Source organism: Heptranchias perlo, chromosome 9 (assembly GCF_035084215.1).
Source record: "Heptranchias perlo isolate sHepPer1 chromosome 9, sHepPer1.hap1, whole genome shotgun sequence".
NCBI classification, from domain to species: Eukaryota; Metazoa; Chordata; class Chondrichthyes; order Hexanchiformes; family Hexanchidae; genus Heptranchias; species Heptranchias perlo.
Genome location: NC_090333.1, coordinates 63,032,058 through 63,050,675, shown reverse-complemented (window position 1 = coordinate 63,050,675; position 18,618 = coordinate 63,032,058). Strand labels below are relative to the sequence as shown.

At 39.4% G+C, this 18,618-nt stretch overlaps 1 protein-coding gene across 4 annotated transcripts in view; it reads right to left on the bottom strand.

Moving 5' to 3' along the window:
- dennd1b (DENN/MADD domain containing 1B) overlaps nt 1-18,618 on the bottom strand; it is a 244,552-nt gene that overhangs the window by 130,405 nt on the left and 95,529 nt on the right. For all 4 annotated transcript variants that reach the window (XM_067990635.1, XM_067990632.1, XM_067990634.1 and 1 more), the window contains exon 5: nt 17,753-17,872. In XM_067990635.1, coding sequence (XP_067846736.1) covers nt 17,753-17,872 — 120 coding nt within the window. The remainder of the gene's footprint in view (nt 1-17,752; nt 17,873-18,618) is intronic.

Sequence of the window (18,618 nt, the reverse complement as noted above, 5' to 3'; positions counted from 1 at the left end):
ATAACGAGGGGGCATAGATTTAAGGTGAGAGGGGAGAGATACAAAAGGGTCCAGAGGGGCAATTTTTTCACTCAAAGGGTGGTGAGTGTCTGGAACGAGCTGCCAGAGGCAGTAGTAGAGGCGGGTACAATTTTGTCTTTTAAAAAGCATTTGGACAGTTACATGGGTAAGATGGGTATAGAGGGATATGGGCCAAGTGCAGGCAATTGGGACTAGCTTAGTGGTATAAACTGGGCGACATGGACATGTTGGGCCGAAGGGCCTGTTTCCATGTTGTAACTTCTATGATTCTATGATTCTATGATTCCCTTCCTAAACCCCTCCGCCTCGTCACCTCTTTCTCCTCCTTTAAAACTCTTCCTAAAACTCACCTCTTTTCAGATACCTTCTCAAGCGTAGTGGCATAGTCACTCCTGTAAAATGTCTGAGCTTCTTATTTATTTTTGTAGGAGTTGACACACATTCTTTTTATCTACTTGTATAATAGCTCAACCCAGAGATATAACAACAGCATCCCCATATGATTTGAGCTGGATATATGTGTCTTTCACTCGTGTGCTTCTACATTCTCTCCAAAGGTGGACTGTGCTAGCTCTTGGTTTGTTTGTTTGTTGGTTTATATTATTTGAACTTCACATTCAGGTGATGCCATCATGTCATACAGCAAAGAATATGCAACGCTACCGCACATCACTGGGTTCCTTACTTGACTTAAGCAAGATGGCTTTTGGCTATCCTCTCGCATTTCTAACCTCTTCACCCCATAACTTTCTCTTCAACAAGCCTGACTGCATTTGCAGCATTCCTGTTTCAGAAAGTCCCTCTGCCAGCCTGTGTCCCAGTCTCTGATTTACTCTGATCAAGGCCAAAAAAAGGCATCAATGATTTTCCAATACAATGGATGTGAGGTCTTATTCAATTGCTGAGAATCTAAGGAATTGAAGAGTATGGCTCTGGCCTTCCCACTGTATAGCTAGAGAAAGTAATGGTTCATCCAAAATTGGATGTTGAACAAGCAGTCTGATAGCAGGGGCAGTGGAGGGGTCGAGAGGTTGGGGGAGAGGTAGATCTGTGCATCACTCTACATATGGAAGCTTACCCCTGACTGTGACTGATATCACCAAGGGCCAGCATGCAGATAAAGAGGGTACCCAGGATGGATACTTTAAGGTTGGGGGGGGGGGGTGACAGTGCGGTGGCGCAAAGGGTTGCTCTGGCGGTGGTGAAGGAGTGGGAAGTAAAGCTATTGCTAGAGATCATCTAGTTATGATTGGATAGCTAAAAGTTGAACCAAAGGTAGTTCCACAAATCTGTATCCAAGTCACTTTTACTTTTAAATAAAAAACGACCCCTCTAGATTTGGATGTCTTATGTTGTAGACACGTAACTCCTTCAGAATATCCTCTGGCATATTCAAGACACAATCCAAATAGTTTTACAAAAATATATATGTTTCAGAATTTTACACTGGTACAATTGGTGTGCACTTTGCTTCCACAGTACTTACAAGAACATATCTGGATGACTGGTAATTGTTGACCACCTGTTGGCTTGATTAACACTACAGTAAGAGAATGTACAAACAGTGCAGGAATAGAACAGCCACAAAGTGATGGAGCACAGTAGGCTGGGCAGTGCTTTGGGTCCACCTTGTATGATCTGAAGTTGTTGTTGCATCAAGTAGCTACTCTTGAAATCCCACAAGCAGGTTCTAGGAAACTATCAATCCATCCCTGCTACTATGGGAGGGAGAAGGGGACGCTGTGTAACTAGTGATGGGAATTTTGCAATATAGATATCCAAGCAAGGGCTCCAGATGTGCTGTCCCAGCCCCAGGCAAAGATCACCCTTCCCAACAGGCACATATCCTACTGATATTTAATCCACATGCTTATGGTTGTGGGGGAAGGTGGGCAGGGGAGCTTCACATTGCAGGGAGGTTCGTGCTCTCAGCAGCAGCTGCAATAGTCTATAAATTATGAGAGTCCGTGGTGCTCCTCAGAGCAAGGCCAGCATGCAAGGAAGAGAGACTGAGGGGGTCACAATTGTGCTTGTGGCCTTTGGAGTATCGCAAGCAGCTGTTCAGAATAGTTGGATTTGAGATCAGCATCAGAAGATGAGCAGAATTGTACCACTTCAGCATTAATTAGACTGGGAGAAATGAAATCTATAGAGCCTGCGTGGAATGGACTACATACGAGATTCAGCTAGCATTCTCTCATTCTACCGTATTTGGGATTGAGAGGGGTTTGTTGCAACACTTTCTTACTCTCTGATATGGTGGTCTGGTATTGTTTGGGATTTCTTTGGAACGAATCAATGTACAGTATACAGTGAGGTTGTTAAAATGATTGCAATGAACTGTTCAGGTCAGCTGTGACCTTCACAGCCAAAGATAGAGCAATTTTCAATGCAAAAGAAACACACAAGATCTCGGGTTGCATTTGACAAAGTTTAGTCATTACCTCCGAGAAGAGCCTCAAACTCCGAACAGCAATCACACTCTGACAGGTTACAAATGTGTTCGCTGTGAAAAGGATACAAGTCTGGGACGTATTGGAAATGAAATACAGTTTGTTTCGGTAGCCCATTCTTTGGATAAATGCCACAGAAAACCAACATACAACTTTTTTTGTTAATTTTTTTCTTAAAACGCAGTAAACACAAATGTGCAAAGACTGCACTAATTGATTTGTTCTCCTGTATGAGCTAGCAATATTGTTACAAGGCAACATCTGTTTCTTAATCCAAGCCTATAGTTGAAAGGAAGATAATTATTTTGGTTTGAACGCAAGAACATAAGAAATAGGCCTTATGGCCCCTCGAGCCTGCTCCACCAATCGATAAGATCATTTTTTTTTTTATTCGTTCATGGGATGTGGGCATCGCTGGCAAGGCCAGCATTTATTGCCCACCCATATTTGCCCTTGAGAAGATGGTGGTGAGCCGCCTTCTTGAACCGCTGCAGTCCGTGTGGTGAAGGTTCTCCCACAGTGCTGTTCGGTCGGGAGTTCCAGGATTTTGACCGAGCGACGATGAAGGAACGGCGATATATTTCCAAGTCAGGATGGTGTGTGACTTGGAGGGGAACGTGCAGGTGGTGTTGTTCCCATGTGCCTGCTGCCCTTGTCCTTCTAGGTGGTAGAGGTCGCGGTTTGGGAGGTGCTGTCGAAGAAACCTTGGCGAGTTGCTGCAGTGCATCCTGTGGATGGTACACACTGCAGCCACGGTGTGCCGGTGATGAAGGGAGTGAATGTTTAGGTTGGTGGATGGGGTGCCAATCAAGCGGGCTGCTTTGTCCTGGATGGTGTCGAGCTTCTTGAGTGTTGTTGGAGCTGCACTCATCCAGGCAAGTGGACAGTATTCCATCACACTCCTGACTTGTGCCTTGTCGGTGGTGGAAAGGCTTTGGGGAGTCAGGAGGTGAGTCACTCGCCGCAGAATACCCACCCTCTGACCTGCTCTTGTAGCCACAGTATTTATATGGCTGGTCCAGTTGAGTTTCTGGTCAATGGTGACCCCCAGGATGTTGATGGTGGAGGATTCGGCGATGCTAATGCCGTTGAATGTCAAGGGGAGGGGGTTAGATTCTCTCTTGTTGGAGATGGTCATTGCCTGGCACTTGTCTGGTGTGAATGTTACTTGCCACTTATCAGCCCAAGCCTGGATGTTGTCCTGGTCTTGCTGCATACGGGCATGGACTGCTTCATTATCTGAGGGGTTGCAAATGGAATTGAACACTGTGCAATCATCAGCGAACATCCCCATTTCTGACCTTATGATGGAGGGAAGGTCATTGATGAAGCAGCTGAAGATGGTTGGGCCTGGGACACTGCTCTGAAGAACTCCTGCAGCAATGTCCTGGGGCTGAGATGATTGGCCTCCAACAACCACTACCATCTTCCTTTATACAAGGCATGACTCCAGCCACTCGAGAGTTTTCCCTGATTCCCACGGACTTCAATTTTACTCGGGCTCCTTGGTGCCAACACTCGGTCAAATGCTGCCTTGATGTCAAGGGCAGTCACTCTCACCTCACCTCTGGAATTCAGCTCTTTTGTCCATGTTTGGACCAAGGCTGTAATGAGGTCTGGAGCCGAGTGGTCCTGGCGGAACCCAACCTGAGCATCGGTGAGCAGGTTATTGCTAAGTGCCGCTTGATAGCACTGTCGACGACACCTTCGATCACTTTGCTGATGATTGAGAGTAGACTGATGGGACGGTAATTGGCCAGATTGGATTTACCTGCATTTTGTGGACAGGACATACCTGGGGAATTTTCCACGTTGTCGGGTAGATGCCAGTGTTGCAGCTGTACTGGAACAGTTTGGCTGGAGGCGTGGCTAGTTCTGGAAATGGCTCATCTTCTACCTCAACTCCACTTTCCCACCCCATCCCCATATCCCTTGATTCCCTTAGAATCCAAAAATCTATTGTTCTCAGCCTTGAATATACACAACGACTGAGCATCCACAGCCCTCTGGGGTAGAGAATTCCAAAGATTCACAACCCGCTGAGTGAAGAAATGTTTCCTCATCTCGGTCCTAAATGGACGACCCCTTATCTTGAGACTATGACCCCTAGTTCTCGATGTTCCAGCCAGGAAAAATAGCCTTTCAGCGTCAACCCTGTCAAGCCCTCTAAGAATTTTATACATTTCAATCAGATCACCTCTCATTCTTCTAAACTCCAGAGAATACAGGCCCACTCTACTCAATCTCTCTTCATCGGAGAATGCTCTCATCCCAGGAATCAATCTAATGAACCTTCGTTGCACCCCTGTGAAGCAAGTATAAATTCTTCAGACAAGGAGGCCAAAACTGTACACAGTACTCCAGGTATGGTCTCACCAGAGCCCTATATAATTGCATTAAACACACTATCCTGACATGTGGTCTTAAATAGCTCAATAAAAATTATATCTCATGGAATTTCTATCACCTGAAAATGGTATAAAGTGAGATGCCACACAGGTAGATGTTAATGTGTGTTCCTGTGTCGCTGGGATGAAGGCATGGAATGAATTTCAGCCTGTGCTTCACCATATCTGGGAGCACTTAATGATGATGCTGGGCAAAGAAAGTAGAAACGTTTTATTCATGAGCGCTAATTGTGCTGCAACAAAAGTTGAAGAAACACTTCACTGAAAGTAAAACGCAAATTTTCCTTGAAGGCGTATGGTAATCAAAGATAGATTACATTGTCCCAGAATTTGCTGTAACTGGTCAATGAATGGTGCCTGTTAGACAGACTTGTCCTTGCCTGTTTAATTTCCATATGATTTGCCGCAAGTTGCTGGAAGTGGGAGATGGAACCAGCACGACGCCCTCAACAGGGCAAACAACTGCATATTTCCTTAACCAATCAGATTGAAGGACTGTGAAATTAACAGCAGAAGGACTGAGAAGGAAGTGTAAATTAAAATGGTGAATTCAGTGTCAAATCAGGTACAGAAAGAGAAATAAAGAGGGGAAGAAGGATTGGATTAGGATTAGAAAGAAAAGAGAGGCAGAAAGAAAGCATTTTTAAAAACAATTAATTTTAATTTTTAAAAAAATCTCCAACAATTAAAACCTGCACACCCGATGTAGTTAATTTTCACTGCCAAATAGGTTGACTGGCAGTAATTAACACTCATCACGTCGTTAAAAGGGTACTTAGACTGAAATGGACAAGCCCTAAATTTCTGTGGCAAGTTTCGTTTGTATCTACCGTGCAAATAGAGGAACTTCACGCAAATAGAAGAACTTCACGCCGTTCAATGCATTTCTATTGTGAGGCAGACAGCAAGATGCCTCTCTTTTCTCTCTCTCTTAATCCAGTCCTTCTTTCCCTCTTTATTTCTCTTTCTGTACCTGATTTGACACTGAATTCATCATTTTAATTTTCGCAAAGCTAACGGCGGAGCGGCGCATCTCGGATAGCAACTTTTGGATTTCCATGTTTCACCTCACATCTGCCCCTTGCCTGAAGTTGCAGTAGCATTTGCACATAAGGCCATTAGCCTCATCGTTATTTTGACTTCAAATTCTGAGCCATTATAGATAATGCATTATACTTTTGCAAATTTATCACAACCATCTTTAACACTATTTCATTCCAAGTCTTCTTTACTCAATTTATTCAGATTCAAAAATGAATGTTAAAGTATTAAACTTTAGTAGGGTACAATTGTAAATTGTCCAATGCTCCAATACAATGTGCAGAAACATCACTCAAGCACACCTCAAAAGCAAACTAATGATAAAGAAATACGAATGCCTCTGAAGGATATAAAGAAAGAAAAAAAGACTTGCATTTATATAGCGCCATTCATGACCTTAGGATGTCCCAAAGCGCTTTACAGCCAATTAAGTACTTTTGAAGTGCAGTCACTGTTGTAATGTAGGAAACGCTACAGCCAATTTGTGTACAGCATGGTCCCACAAACAGTAACAAAACAAATGACCTGATCATCTGTTTAAGTGATGTTGGTTGAGGGATAAATGTTGGCCAAGCCACTGGGAGAACTCCCCTGCTCTACTTTGCCTAGTGCTGTGGGACCTTTTACTTCCACCTGAGAGGGCAGATCAAAGATAAACTCCCTCAGTACTGCAGTGATATGTCAGCCTAGATTATGTGCTCAAGTCTCTGGGGTGGGACTTGAACCCACAACCTTCTGACTCAGAAACAAGAGTGCTGCCACTGAGCCACAGGCTGACGCATCTAATCTACTAAATATAATCACATAAACCCCAAGTATAATTTGTGTAGACGACCATTTTTAATTATAAATTTAGCAATACTCGACAATGGTACTTCAATCTTAATTTAACACATTTTGTAGAGATCAGCATAGTATCCTTTTGGGTTCACACTGCTGAACTCCTTTCAATCTACTGCAATAACCAATAGAGTGCAAAACACATTTTCATCTGCTTAATATACTGAAGCTATAAATATTTTCCATCCAAGACTATTCAGACACTATGTACCACGAGCTTCAGAATAAGGTTACTCCTTTGTTTTTTCAGATTCCTCTTTCGACACTGGATTAACCGATTTGATTTATGTTTCGAGACTTATAATCTTTCATTTTTCCCCTCCTTCAAAGATGCTGTATAAACAAGGTCTCACATTTCAATGTCATGTTAAGCTGTCAAAATTTATCTACCACTGTATTTATTCCTTGATTCTCTCCTACTGTAAAAACAAGACCTAATGGTTGTAAAATATTTTAAATTAGATGCAACTGTCAAGTTTACGTACCATAACTTTTTTCAATAAGCTTAAAATGGCCAGTATTTTAGGGAGGGCATTTCCACTCAACCTAGTTTTTTGATAACTTCAACATTATGTCGGTAATAAATTTCTTTTCTTTTTAAAGAAAAAAAACTCAAGGTTCTATAAAAACAATTTTAATCCTCCTATACTTTCAGGAAGTTCAAATTTATGCAACAAGTACTAGGTTTAGACTAAGATTAAAATCTTATCAGTGTGGTACAGCCTTGTTGCAACAACATGATCCATCTTATCGGAGGTTGGAGGAGGGTCATATTCAAGCAAATAGACTGAGTATCCTTTGTCTCCACTGTAATTGCAGAGGCTCTTAGCAAATTTGGTTAACATGGTAATGCATTCCTGAAGTCAAGTTTCTTTGTCAAGAAAAAATATCTACTTCAACATAACTCTTGTATGAATAGTTTTCACAATACGGAGTGTGTTCAATTGCAGTTCCACACACATGTACATATATACATGTCCACACAAATGTGTATATACAGACTTAAATATATTTGTACCCATCAGTAGTCCCAATACACCCCTCCCTAAAAACCCCAGGTGGAATGAAATCGAGACTATACAAGCTCCTCTCCAACAAAATGCTGTGCATCAAGCATGAACACCATTCTGGAGTAAATTTTGTATTGTAAATTCTTGCACTAAACCCTCATCTCTGGCTGTTGATTAGTGCAGTATAAACAGAGTCCTGGAGTGAGACTGCAGGAAGCCTTTGATCTAAGCCACATCCTCAAGCAGCAGGGAATGCCAACTTTACTCCTAGATGGCACCACTGAAGTACAAGTGTAAACATGGTTAATACCGGAGTTGTGTGTTCTGTTGTTAACATAGAGGTCATTTTTCCCCTCAAATCTTCATTATGTCATTGTAATATCAAGGCATACAGGGTTTCTGAATGTAGTATGGGTATTCTAAATATTTCAATACTGTATGTTTTGACTTTAAATAAATTGGACAACTGCCAGGCAACGGCAAAGTCCAAGATAAAATGATCAGAGACAATGAAAATCTGCGGAGAATTGTTGGTGAAATCCACAGAGATACTTAACTAAATAAGGATCGAATTTTCCAGACCCAATTATCTTTTTTCATTATTAAAACTGGTAAACCATGTGATTAATCACCTCTTTCAAATAATTTATGCAAATCATTTACTATTCATACCATCCAATTGCATGTCAGTGTCTACACATACATCTCCCATTCACTCAATTTCTCTCTCCTGTACATTTTATTTTTTTCCCTTACATGCACAAACATATTGGTGCATGCTGCATCAATCAACATTCCATTCTGACACTATCCTTCCATCATCTATACTTAATATTTAGGTTTACAAATCTGAATCTTCTGCTGAACCAAAATCTGCAACTTTTTACACATGGAAACTTTTTGCTAGCTTACTTAGATAAATGAAACCATAGAATCATATCGCACAGAAGGAGGCTATTTAGCCCATCATGCTTGGGCCAACTATTTGAAAGAGCTTTCCTCCAATTCGTCCCATTCCCCTGCTCTTTCCCCATAGCCCTGCAAATGTTTCCTTTTCAAGTATTTGGCCAATTCCCTTTTGAAAGTTACTCCTGACTCTGCTTCCACCACGCTTTCAGGCAGTGCATAACAACTCGCTGCGTAAAAAAAGTTCTCCTCATCTCTCCTCAGGTTCTTTTGCCAATTACCTTAAATCTGTGGCCTCTGGTTACTGACCCTCCTGTCAGTGGAAACAGTTTCTCCTTATTTACCATCAAAACCCTTCATAATTTAACACCTCTATTAAAATCACCCCTTAACCTTCTCTGTTCCAACAATTCCAGCTTCTCCAGTCTCTGCACATAACTACTCCCCCTCATCCCTGGTACCATTCTAGTACATCACCTCTGCACCCTTTTCAAGGCTCGACATCCTTCCTAAAGTGTGGTGCCCAGAATTAGACAATACTCCAGCTGAGGCCTAACCAGTGATTTATAAAGGTTTAGCATAACTTCCTTGCTTTTGTACTCCATTTCTCTATTTATAAAGCCTAGGATCCCATATTTGGCACAATGACTTCCAATACAACTGAACTGAACGGTAGTCCTGTTATGATTATTGTCCGCTTAATAATAACCTGAGCACCAACAATCTGTCATTTACCCCCATAATGAACAGCAAAACACCATAAAGGAGCAACCAAAACCAGTACTTTCAGTTGTAAACTCAGTCCTTCTTTACAAACGGACTGATTCACTATTGTACTTTTTAAAAAAAATTATTCCAATTCAAAATTTTTTTTGAAAAGTCAGTTTAAGTCAGACAAACAAAAACAGCGTTGGCAGCAAAACCTTTGCTTTGGAGTCTGAATAAATGTTGAAAAAGCCCAATTTCAACTTGAGCCATTTACTGTAAACGGACTGGTTAGCATCTCTATTTCATCAAACACATAATTGGTAACTTCAGTTACCTGGTTTTCTTATCAGGAATATTTTGCCAAATATGACTGCATTACTAAAGAACATAGAACATAAGAAATAGGAGCAGGAGTAGGCCACAGGGCCCCTCGAGGCTGCTCCGCCATTCAATCAGATCCTGGCTGATCTTCAACCTCAACTCCACTTCCCTGCTCGATCCCCAATAGAGTTTCCAGTATCAGTTTCCAGTGTGTAATTTCTGTCAAGTACTATATCAACTATCAATGTAAATGAAACAAAGAAAATTCAGGATAAGGTAATGTCTGTAATGTCAAGCCTCAAGAATGGAAATGTTCACCAAAAGTTTAACTTGCTGCATAAGATGGGTTAAATAAAACTATGGTGCCTTTGTTGCAAATGTTTTTAATACCCTGACATTCCAGACATTCATCTGCAATGTTCATTTTTCCCCTTTCCTTTGATCTGTAAGCAAAAGCTCATTATTTTAACTACATACAGTAAACCACAACTGTATATTTTCAAAATTGTACTGAAGAACACAAACATTCTTTAACAAAATATGCTTTTAAAACTATAAATTCCAAGTATTGAGTAAAATATTCCATCAATTAGATTTTACAGTTCCTCTACATTGCCATTATTAGGCAATAAGAACCTTGCTGTTGGCCTGCAAAAAGAGACTGTTCCAAAATGCTGATGATTCAGTGCCAATTTCACAAGTCCATATCGGGTGGATTTTTTTTTGAGAAACAAACCAACTAAATGAACACCTCTGTGACCGAATATCGTTTGAGAGAACACATGTATAAAAAGGGATAAACCTCATGTTTGCAGAATTAACTGTTATATTACTATTCACTGATATTTATATCAAACAGTTTTGTAGTGAATTTAAATATGCTACACAATAATTTGAATTTTGAGCAAGGAATATATTTTGCGAATATAAGCATCCTGTACTACACATAAGAATGCATTACATCCTGCTAGGCAGAGCACAGACAGCACAAATCAGCATCTCCTTCATATGACAGGCTTTCGAAACCTTCGTCACGACTTGTTAATTTATCTTGTCATCTATTGTACTAATTTCTCAGTTATTAAAGGCAGCACGTAACAGAAGTATATAGATCAGAAGATCCCAGGCTCAATTCATGGTCTGTGCTGTGACAGCCTTGCTGGAAAGTGGGTATGTGAGGACAGGATCAGATTTGGTTGGAATGGTCCGTGGCCCAATCGCTTGCCAGCACTCACTGTCTACACTTAACACATGAAAACTGATCACTTGTGCAAGCGTTTAAACAAAAATGAACATCTTTAAAAACAAGGATTTAATCATTTGACATTGTCAATAAAATTAATAATTGTCTTTATTCTTGAAAAAAGCAAATTCAAAGCATTGCGGATAAACAAACCTCAGGTTATTTGTTTATATTGATTAGCGCAGTAATTGAAGTTTTATCACAACAGAAAAATGTTAATTTTCGTTCATAATAGCTAGCCATAGTGAAATGTCAATAAATTCAACGTGGTTGACTGCCTTCAGGTTCAATAACCAACCTTTTTGAAGTACTGAAAGATGACCACCCGAACAGATCTTGCATATCATTTCTCAAATAAGAGTATTGCATTTTAACTTTTTGTCTACACAATGCACCAAATGTATAACTAAAATCTGAATAGGATATGTCACGAAATGTTCACAGAAGCTGCTATGTGATACTAAAAATATTCTATTTCCAAGCAGTCATTTAAAAAAATCTAGGATAAAGTAAAGTAACAACTCTACTTTTGAGTATCTTCCCATTAAAGGAGGATACAATTCAAGAGATGAGTGTTCATTCTTACCAGATGTATTCCAAGTGCGCACTTATTCCCACAGACAAGATTTGAGCCTTTCTATCCCTACTGCCTTCCCATTACAGCTTTAAGGGTCTATCTTAACAGACAGACAAAACCTGCTTAACCTCACTAAAGTAACCCAGGTCTGCAAATGCAGTGCTCCCTCAGTACTGCACTGAGTGTCAGCCTAAATTATGCACTTAAGCTCTAATGGGGGACTAGAAGCCACAACGTATTGACCCAGAGGCACGAGATCTCCCAACCAAACCAAGCTGATGCTCCATGGATCCAAAAGAAAATTCCATTTCAACAGCCAAACTGCAATTTTTTCCTGAAAACAAAAATAGTCTCACCTTGAGAACTAAGCAATCACACAACCAATGATAAGAAGTGGATGTATTCTCAGGAAAGCCCCTTTAAATACATCACCCTAACATGTCCACTCCAATAACTGGTTGCCAAAATGATCTCTGAAGAGTAGATCTATAAATGGGCGCATTTAAATAATTAAAAAAACAGAACTGGGCTGAAAAAAATAACCTTGGACACATATGACGGCAAGAACTTTCCAGTTATTGCCCTTGTTCCAATCATCACTTTACTCTTGCAGAGCAATACATCATCAATTTAACTTATAGATTTTTGTTCGACAAGGGTCTAACCAAGATAGGTAGATGGAGTTAAGATACAGATCAGCCATGATCTAAATGAATGGTGGAACAGGCTCGAGGGGCTGAATGGCCTATTCCTGATGCTATGTAACTTGTACCTTCAGTAATAAATTCCATTAACAATATTGTTTTGTGACTTGTGAAGTTATTGCCAGATTCAGATACAATAGGTTTCATTTTGATGAAATCCAAGAGCCTTCAACATGTATTTATTCATGTAACTTTGACAGCAATTTCCAAGTCACTGTGATGCTTCTGGAGTCTGAAATTGCTCTGGTTCTTCCCCCATTTTAGAAGAACTGCAAAACTGCAGTAAAACTTATTAAGATTTCCACCTGGAAAGAGTCAAAAAGCAGTCTTTCAAAGTTACATTTACAGACCTGGATCAACTTTATTTGCCAGCTGTGGACTTCCACCTTAGTGCTGCTTCTACTTAAGCTTTGATTAACTTTTACTTTCAAAAGTCAAAGGTTAAATAAAGGAAAGGAAATGTTTTCCGTCAAATAACTTACTGACCACTGACATCAACTTCCAGCAGGAACGCAGCTCCTAGTAATCAAATCAAACAGAGGAAGCTGGTTTTCCAAACCTTAACTTGAAATGTCTCGGGGGTTACTTTCTTGTGCAGAAAATTGACACAAAATGTGTAAAATTGAAACATTCTGCTTTTAAGGGGATTTGCCTTTGGCAAATGATGACTTCACTCCAATCGGAGCTACACCACTACAAAGGCTTACCTTTAAAAAAAAGTGAGCTTGCTTGTTAGAGCACTTCCTTTTGTAAGTGAAGGTGACAATTTAACAATCGCAATACTTTAAAATCAAAAGCAGGCCAAATATTTTAATGAAGGTTTCATGTCACTGATGGATGAAGGATTTATTACAGTCTTGTCCCCACAGCTTATAAAATCTAATCTGTTTACAGAAGCAGAACAGTCAGATGGTTAAAATGAAAAATGTCAGAATTAAACAAGAAATGCATCTTCCATAAATATAACCATGGTTTAAACCATTAAATTGAACAGAGAAATCTTGATTTAACACCGTACATGTATAGAACACCATAGAGCAGCTTGGATTTCTGAGCATATACGTGATTCATGTAATGATTTTAGCAGATTTTACTTTCAGTTCATTATTCATTTAGGTGCCTCCACTGCAAAAATAATGCAACAGAATATAAACACTATATTAATCTAATGATTTTTTAAAATTCATTCTCTGGATGTGGACATTATTGCCCATCCCTTAGCACCATCTACATACTGCAAAGTTATTTCAACATTTCCACCACTGCTATTTTTTAAAAAATTAAACTGTTATTTTCCTCCCTTCCCCAGGCATCATCTTCACTAAAGAGGGTGGAGAAGGGAGCTGCTCACAGGCTGCACGAATGCTACTCCCACTCTTTCCATCCAACCAGAAGTACTTGAATCTAACCTCTGATAATTTTCCCCCTCTCCCTGTGGGGAAATGCTTCCATGTGACACCTTCCCACAATACAGCTCAAATTCTTAACTCACCATGTGGGGATTGGGTGTAAATCTGTGCACTACCCTTGGTACAGCACACTAATGCTTAACTGCAACTCTTTCATGGAAAGCACACTTAAATAATAATTTAGAGACTCAAGGGGACTGCTTACTTAGAACAAAATTTATGATATCCGAAGGTCTTTCTAATGGTGCAATGCTTAAAATGTTTTTATACTGGAGAAGAAAAAGCTCTCAAGCAGACAAAATTTATTACACTGGCTGCTAAAATCAGATGTAATTAAAACTAGGTTTGTGATTTACAAATAGAAAAATTGTAACTAAAAATCCCTGAAGTCCCATTATTGCTGTAGTTTTTAAATCATTTTTGATTACTCCCATTAAAAGGGAACCAAAAACAACTTCTTGCACACAAGAATATAATCTTCACGGTTTGAGAAAGCGTGCTTAATGATTTACAGTGTCTTAAAAAGTAGCATTACTTCAAAATACTTACTGATACCACAATCAGAGACCTTCATTTAGTTAAGGGATATCATTTCATTTAAGGCTTCCATGTGACAATGGGAACCTTTTCCCATTTTAAAATGCCACACATGGATTTTTCTACAAGTAGATTCCCACCAAAACACTAAGATAATTGAAAAATAAAAATCTGGGACCACATGGATTAATACCAATTTTCCAGATGCACAGATCTCGAACAATAGTACCCAATATAATTGAAAATGTTTTTAAAAGTGTTTCTTTCCCTATCGGGAGAGTGGATGTAAAGAGGATTGATAAGGATCTTTAAATTCAGTTTTTGTTGCTGATTTATAAAACTGCGTTTTTCAGTTGTTAGAGCTCAAACACAAGGGTAAATTCTGAGGAAATCAGTAAAAAATATCAGTTTTTATTTTGAATATCAAATCTCAAGAAAACAAGCAAGAGGCCAATGAGACACTATTATTTACACACTTCTGTGGGCCTTAATAGCAGTTCCAAAGGTAATGTAATACAAGTTTCCATGATCACTAAATGCAGTCAAGCTATTTTAGCAATAAAATACATTTACAGTATTTGTAACTGGATTGTGCACTGCAAAATTGTTGACTACTAAAGTGCATGATTCAAGTAGCACATTACCACCATATTACTGTGAAGCACAATTATTTTTTTAAAATCAGACTGAAATAGAAATAGTTGCTAATATTTAATTTTGCAGTATGTGCTGTATTACAATCTTTGCATGCATTGTATCTATTTTGTTAGTAACAGCTGTTGTCATTATTAAGGCTCAACACTCATCCTTACATTATACATGCAATTTGTGTACATCTCCAAAATAAATCCAGGACTTTATTAGAGGTTGGCAAAAACTGATCTTAAAAGTCCCTGAGGATTCAGAATTTGCAAAACAGTCCCTCATGTACTGCATATTTTTCAGCTTAGAATGTAAAAATTAGTTACTCAGCTGTAGTAAATACTGTATTAGACTCAAACAAAAATAATATATACTTCATATTCTATTAATCATTTTAGATTATGTTATGTGGATTTGTCTGTCTGCAGTATTTAATGGGACAAAATACTTAAATAATAAACACTGGGACATCCTGTAATTATAACAAAACTGGCTCAGTTCTATTCAGGGACGAGTGATGCTTCAGGAAACAGAACCCTGAAATCGTCAATGCCAGATCCAACTGAAAAAAATCTTACACAATACAAATTATTTTGTCCTGACAGTGCAACTGTTAATTAAGTTTTTTGTACAAAAAAAATGTTTTCTGATGGAACAGCTAGCTTACGTGAACAGAAAGTAGTGAAATACAACATCTAAAATAAAATACCAAACATAAGCAGGTGGATACCAGAAACTGAATGCCCTGCCAGAAAAATCTGTGGACAGTTGTATACTCAAGTGTAATTGTAAAATACAACTTACAGCTATTTTTAAAACAGTGACAACTTTTGTAGTATTATGCATAATTTCCTCAGTCTATGAGAACTGCAAAAATTACCTTGTTCTTGCATCAAGATTGAAACCAGTGCTCTATACAAAAAGTTACAACCCTTACACATTAGCCAGAGAGCTGGAATTATGACGCTCCAATTTGTGACTGCAAATGTAACAACTTTGTTGCTTTGGTTTTGATATCAATACAACCAGCAGTGGGGTTGAAAATGATACCCAAAGAAAAATGGTGACCACCAGCATGAGTGAGTGAACCCCTCCAAGCCCCTGTACAGATAGTGAAGCATTTTTCAGCATTTCACCTCTAAGAATTTCTCTAGCAATTAAGAAAGTTCTTAGAAATCAAAATCTTCAGGCACACGGCCAAAACTCTGAAGAGTTATACCACTTCACAGCCTCTTCAGGTGGACTTCAGCCATTCAGGCAACAGTCATATTTCTGCCACCTCTTCTGCTCTGCTAATGTTAAAGCCGTCCAGCAGATGAAAATCCAAATTTGCACCAACAATACAGAATTTACTTCAGAAAGCCTCATTATCGTGATAACATAAATGACAACTACAACCACACGCCAACCCACTTGATGGTACACAGCAACGGAGTTGAAAATGAAGACAGTGGTATTCGAAGAAAAATGACACAGAGCTATAACACTCAAAATGTATAGTTTGCTGGATGTGACTAAAAGCTGAATTTTTGCAAATTTTGAAAAAACAGAATTTGACAAGCTACACTCTCCCAAGTAAGAAGAGAAAATGCTGGAAATACAAAGCTGGTCTGTCAGCACTGAAAAAAAATAGGTTAACATTTTGGGTTTAATCCCCGAGGTATGATGAAAACTCTACAACCAACAAGTTACCCAATCTTATCTCCTTCGGATGCTGACAGATCTGCCAAGTCTTCCCAGCATACTCTGTTTTAATTTCAAATTTCCAACATTTGAAGTTTCTTTTCCTTTTAATAATCAGCAGTTTCTTACCAGCAACTTTCATTTATATAGTGCCTTTAATGTAAAAAAAAAATCCCAAGGTGCTTTACAGAAATATAATCAAAAAATTGCACACAGAGCCAAAGAAGGAAATATTAAAAAGGCTGACCAAAAGCTTGCAGATTTTGAGGAGGATCTTAAAAGTAGGAGAGGGAGGTGGAGGGGTTTAGTGGAGCAATTCCAGAGTGTAAGGCCTGGGCGTCTATAGGTACATCTGCCAATAATGGGACCAAGGGAGAGCGGGATGCATAAGAGGCCAGAGTCATAGAAATGGAGAATTTAAGGGAGGCATTTCAGGGCTAGAGGTTACAGAGATAGCACGGCGTGAGGCTATGAAGGGATTTAAACACAAGAATGAGAATTTTAAATTTCAGGCATTAGGGGAACAGGAGCCAATGTGGGTCAGCGAGGACAGGAGTGATGGGTGAGCTGGACTTATTGTGGGATAGCATACGAGCAGTAAAGTTTTGGACGAGGAATTTTATGGAGGGTGGAGGATGGGAAGCCTGTCAGGAGAATTGAATCTGGAGGTGACAAGGCATGGATGAAGATTTCAGCGGCAGAGTTAGGGGCAGAGGTTGGCAATGTTACAAAGGTGAAAGTCAGTGATCTTTGTGATGGAGAGGATATGGGGTCAGAAGCTCAGTTGGAGGTCAAATAAGATGCTGAAAGTACTAACAGTCTGGTTTAGCCCGAGACAGTGGCCGGGGAGTGGGATGAAATTGGTGCGAGTGAATACAGTTTGTGACAGGAGTTGAAGACGATGGCTTCAGTCTTGCCAGTGTTTAGCTAGATGAAATCATGGCTCACCCAAGACTGGTAGTTAGTCAAGCAGTCTGACAACACAGAGGTAGTGGAGGGGTGACGAAAACAATTGGAAGTATGAACTCATGACATCATGAACAAAACCTGACAGAAATATTCATCAAGTCAGGACATAGAAATTAAACCAAAAAAAATGAAATCAAGTATGGTGGGTTCAGTCCAGAGTGCCAGCGAAGGAGCCTTGCAGCCTCCTGCAAAGTTTGAATGTTTGAGATGTCAATTAAACTTCAAAACCTTTTTGTATACCTTTAACATACTATATGCAATTCATTTGAATTCCACATACCTGAGGATACAGATGCAGACTTTACATCCTGATGTTAGCCGACAGAAACCGAACCTCTGTCTGCTTTCGATGTCTGTAAGCACAAAAGTGAAGTGCTGTCCCACTTGACTCTGTGAAACCCTGAAAATGACCATGTACAACATTAATTGGCAAATCAAAGTTTCATGGACAGAGTGTCAACTGTCTGAAAAGAAACAAAATTGCAACACAAATTGTAAAACCACAATGGCTGAGGAAGGATAAACTGAAACAGAGCTAAAAGGATAAGAAGAAAAAACAGCCATATGCTGGAATACCAAAAAAAAGTTAGAAAGTGCGAGAAATATCCAGGTTGGTCAGCATCCGTAAAGAGGAGATATGTTGTTGACTTTTCGTTTGTGTACCCTTCATCACAACTGAAGACTGACAGATAAACAGGCATTTTAGTACGGTTAGAGAAAAGAGAGGGTGAGGAGGGAAAGAATCACCAGATACACAATTGTTAAAGGATTGTTTTTAAAAAAAAAGTATTTTTAATCAAGTGTTGTTTTTGCCTTGATGAAAGCTTAACTTAAAAAATACAATATGAACCTACAAATTAGTGTCTCAATAATGTTGGTACTTTGTATGCAACTTGAATAACCTACGACAGAAAGGGGCATAGAAGGGTTTGGGTGAACCTTCATTTCACACATTTTCATATCCATGATTCCCTTACAACAATGAACATTAGAATTTACCAGGTTAAGCAAATGCTTTGATTTTCCTAAAGGAGCATCCATCTTCAATATTAAAAATAATGTTTGACGTTTTGTTTTAAAGAGTACCTGGACCTGCACCTAAAGTGCAGTAAGCTGCAGGGCTACAGACCGGGTGCTGGAAGGTGG